At 29.5% G+C, this 2,597-nt stretch overlaps 1 protein-coding gene across 1 annotated transcript in view; it reads right to left on the minus strand.

Moving 5' to 3' along the window:
* Window positions 1-836: 836 nt before the first annotated feature.
* Window positions 837-2,597, minus strand: part of LOC116848210 — a 3,051-nt gene continuing 1,290 nt past the window's right edge. The window contains exons 3-5 of the mRNA XM_032824074.1: window positions 1,764-1,813; window positions 1,168-1,288; window positions 837-1,104 (exon numbers count right to left, since the gene is read on the minus strand). Of these exons, the coding sequence (XP_032679965.1) occupies window positions 1,016-1,104; window positions 1,168-1,288; window positions 1,764-1,813 (260 nt within the window). The 3' untranslated portion in view covers window positions 837-1,015. The remainder of the gene's footprint in view (window positions 1,105-1,167; window positions 1,289-1,763; window positions 1,814-2,597) is intronic.

A 2,597-nucleotide genomic window follows, 5' to 3' on the forward strand; every position in this document is an offset into this window, starting at 1 on the left:
GAGTTCAATTAATGCGCCGACCACCGCCTCGGAAGATTGACAAGCATTTTCGCGTCAAAATCATTTTCGTCAGCTTTTGAATAAATACGCGCATACTTGCACACGCTATAAATGCGCTAACGCAGTTGCAACGTAAGAGAAATAGATAACAGAGATAATAGATAACAGAGCGACATTACTTCAGAAGACGGAAACTAAAAAAAAGAGAAAGAGAAAGGAAACAGAAAGAGAGAAAGAAAGGGAGGAAAGAGAGAGAGAAAAAAGAGAGAAAAGAAAAGAGAAAGAGAGGAAAAAGGGAAGGAGAGAGAAAGAAAGAGAGAGAGAGGAAATGAGAAAAAAAGGAAAAAGGGGAGGAAAGAGAGAGAGAGAGAGAAAGAGTAAGCTATGAGCTCCATTATGATTATACAGGACAATTCTATATTTTCAATAATTGGAAAAATATTTATTTCAAGTAATTCTACTAAGATTTGTCTTTCAGAAATGCAATTTTGGGATATTATCTCCTTTTTGAGTATTCGGTACCTTACTTATCAATACTTTTATATCAATATTTTTATCAAGATAACTATACTTTTTTATCAAGATAACATATTTACCTAAATTTGAACCATGTTATGACCACTTTTAATCAGAGTTGTCGCTTAATCGTAACGTAAGTCGTTGAAGTAAACTATGCTCACTAATTGACTGGCAACATTTTACTGTTTTCAAAACGCGTCTTACGTACTTTTTATAAAGATGAACTTCCATCAATAACAGCTTCATGTTCCTGAATAAATACTATTTTTATACATACATTTCAGTTTTGATAGGAATTCAGTAAGTCTCCATCAACGTTTGTTTAGATAAATTCTATTTTATTAAATTGCCAACACGAACATACAATTCTAGAGAGAAAGATTAAACATATTGATAAAGTTATATAGAAAATCCTTATATAGAAATCCTTATATAGAAAAAAAGAGATAAAGAAAGAGTTTCGTATATTGATTACAAATTCTGCAATCCGTCTTTTCTATATTTTATCGAAGTAAGTTATAACTCGCATAGAGCACGTGGCAATTTTCATTGCCTGCTCATTACCGGTGAGTTTGGCTCGATCCGCTGCAATTGATATAAAATTTTATTATCACGAAAATTCTCTAAGACGACAATAAAATCGATTACCTTCATCGTGACATCTTTTATATATCTCTTGTGCCTCTGGTATTTTGCTAACGTTGGATATTGCTTCCCCAATTGCTTCTAGGATTGCTTCTCTTATGTATTCACCCTTCTCGTTAATGAGCTAGAATACATTACATCATAATTGTTATTATGTCGTGTTAATCATGGAAATGAACCTGATTATTTCCTATATTTTATGCAAACTTTTTCGATATTTTTAAGCTTCCAAATGCATATGCGAAAGTAGAGCAATGTTCTTCAAAATTTTTCTGTTTGGAGCATCCACACTTTCAATATATATAAGCTGCGAAACTTTTGGATTAGACAAATATTACGCTAACTGACAGCTTGAGATTTTACATTAAAAATTGTTTGTTCGTTTTCGTCACATATCGAGCAATGTTCCTATTTATTTTTACACACATTCATTGCGTAAAATCATTTGTAATTCTGTGTAACCAACACGACGTAAACTTTGCAGAAAAATGTCAGTATTCTGTCGGTAAAGTTTTCAGCTTCAGCATCCCCTTAATTGCATTATATATGGAGACTATTCTTATTATCAGTTATTGTACATTAAATAGAAATATATATACCTTTCCATCCCTAATCACTGCGCACAAAACTACTTCGGGAGTAGGAGAACCTATAAAGCAAAAATAATAATTCAAGCGAAATTTTGTATTCTGTTTGAATACTATAATCAAACATTTTAAATTTATGCATCAACACGATTCGCAATAACAAATTTTTTTTTTTATAGAATAGTCTTAGATTCAGATATAAAACGAGTTTTATATCTGAATAACATTAACTATTTAAAAGTATAATTTTTTAAACGTATATAATTATATACATTCATGTTTGCATGTGTTCCCCAGCTACAGTAGCTGATTTTAATAAATCTTATAATTGCACGCGTAATAAATATAAAAGAACCTACTTTGTATTTTAAGAAGATAGTAATAAAGAATTGAAAAAATAAAATATACTTGCTTTTTTTCGTAGAAAGTTACGTACTTTTTAATGTCAACGATTCTGTCCTGCACACGATCATTATATTGGTTTTTTCAAGAAGAAAATCACTTTATCACGAAATATATATAGTATATCTATCTAGGAAAACTATTATCGACGTAATTATTCCTTTGTTAATTTAAAAATTTAGGTAAAACGCAAAGTATGTGAATATACATAATTATGTACATTTGTCTTTAAGAAGCTAACATGAATCAATCAGTCACAGAAACTTCGTTTTCTTTATCACGAACGCGAAATTTTTGAGAGTAGCTTCCAGATAAGCATAAAAAATCATTAACTATATATAATACGACATTAACAATATCATCATTAACTATATATAATATAACTATATATATATATATATATATATATATATATATATATATATATATATATATATATATATA

This window comes from Odontomachus brunneus, unplaced genomic scaffold (genome assembly GCF_010583005.1).
Source record: "Odontomachus brunneus isolate Ranch 3 - 2012 unplaced genomic scaffold, Obru_v1 Obru_scaffold_091, whole genome shotgun sequence".
NCBI lineage: Eukaryota > Metazoa > Arthropoda > Insecta > Hymenoptera > Formicidae > Odontomachus > Odontomachus brunneus.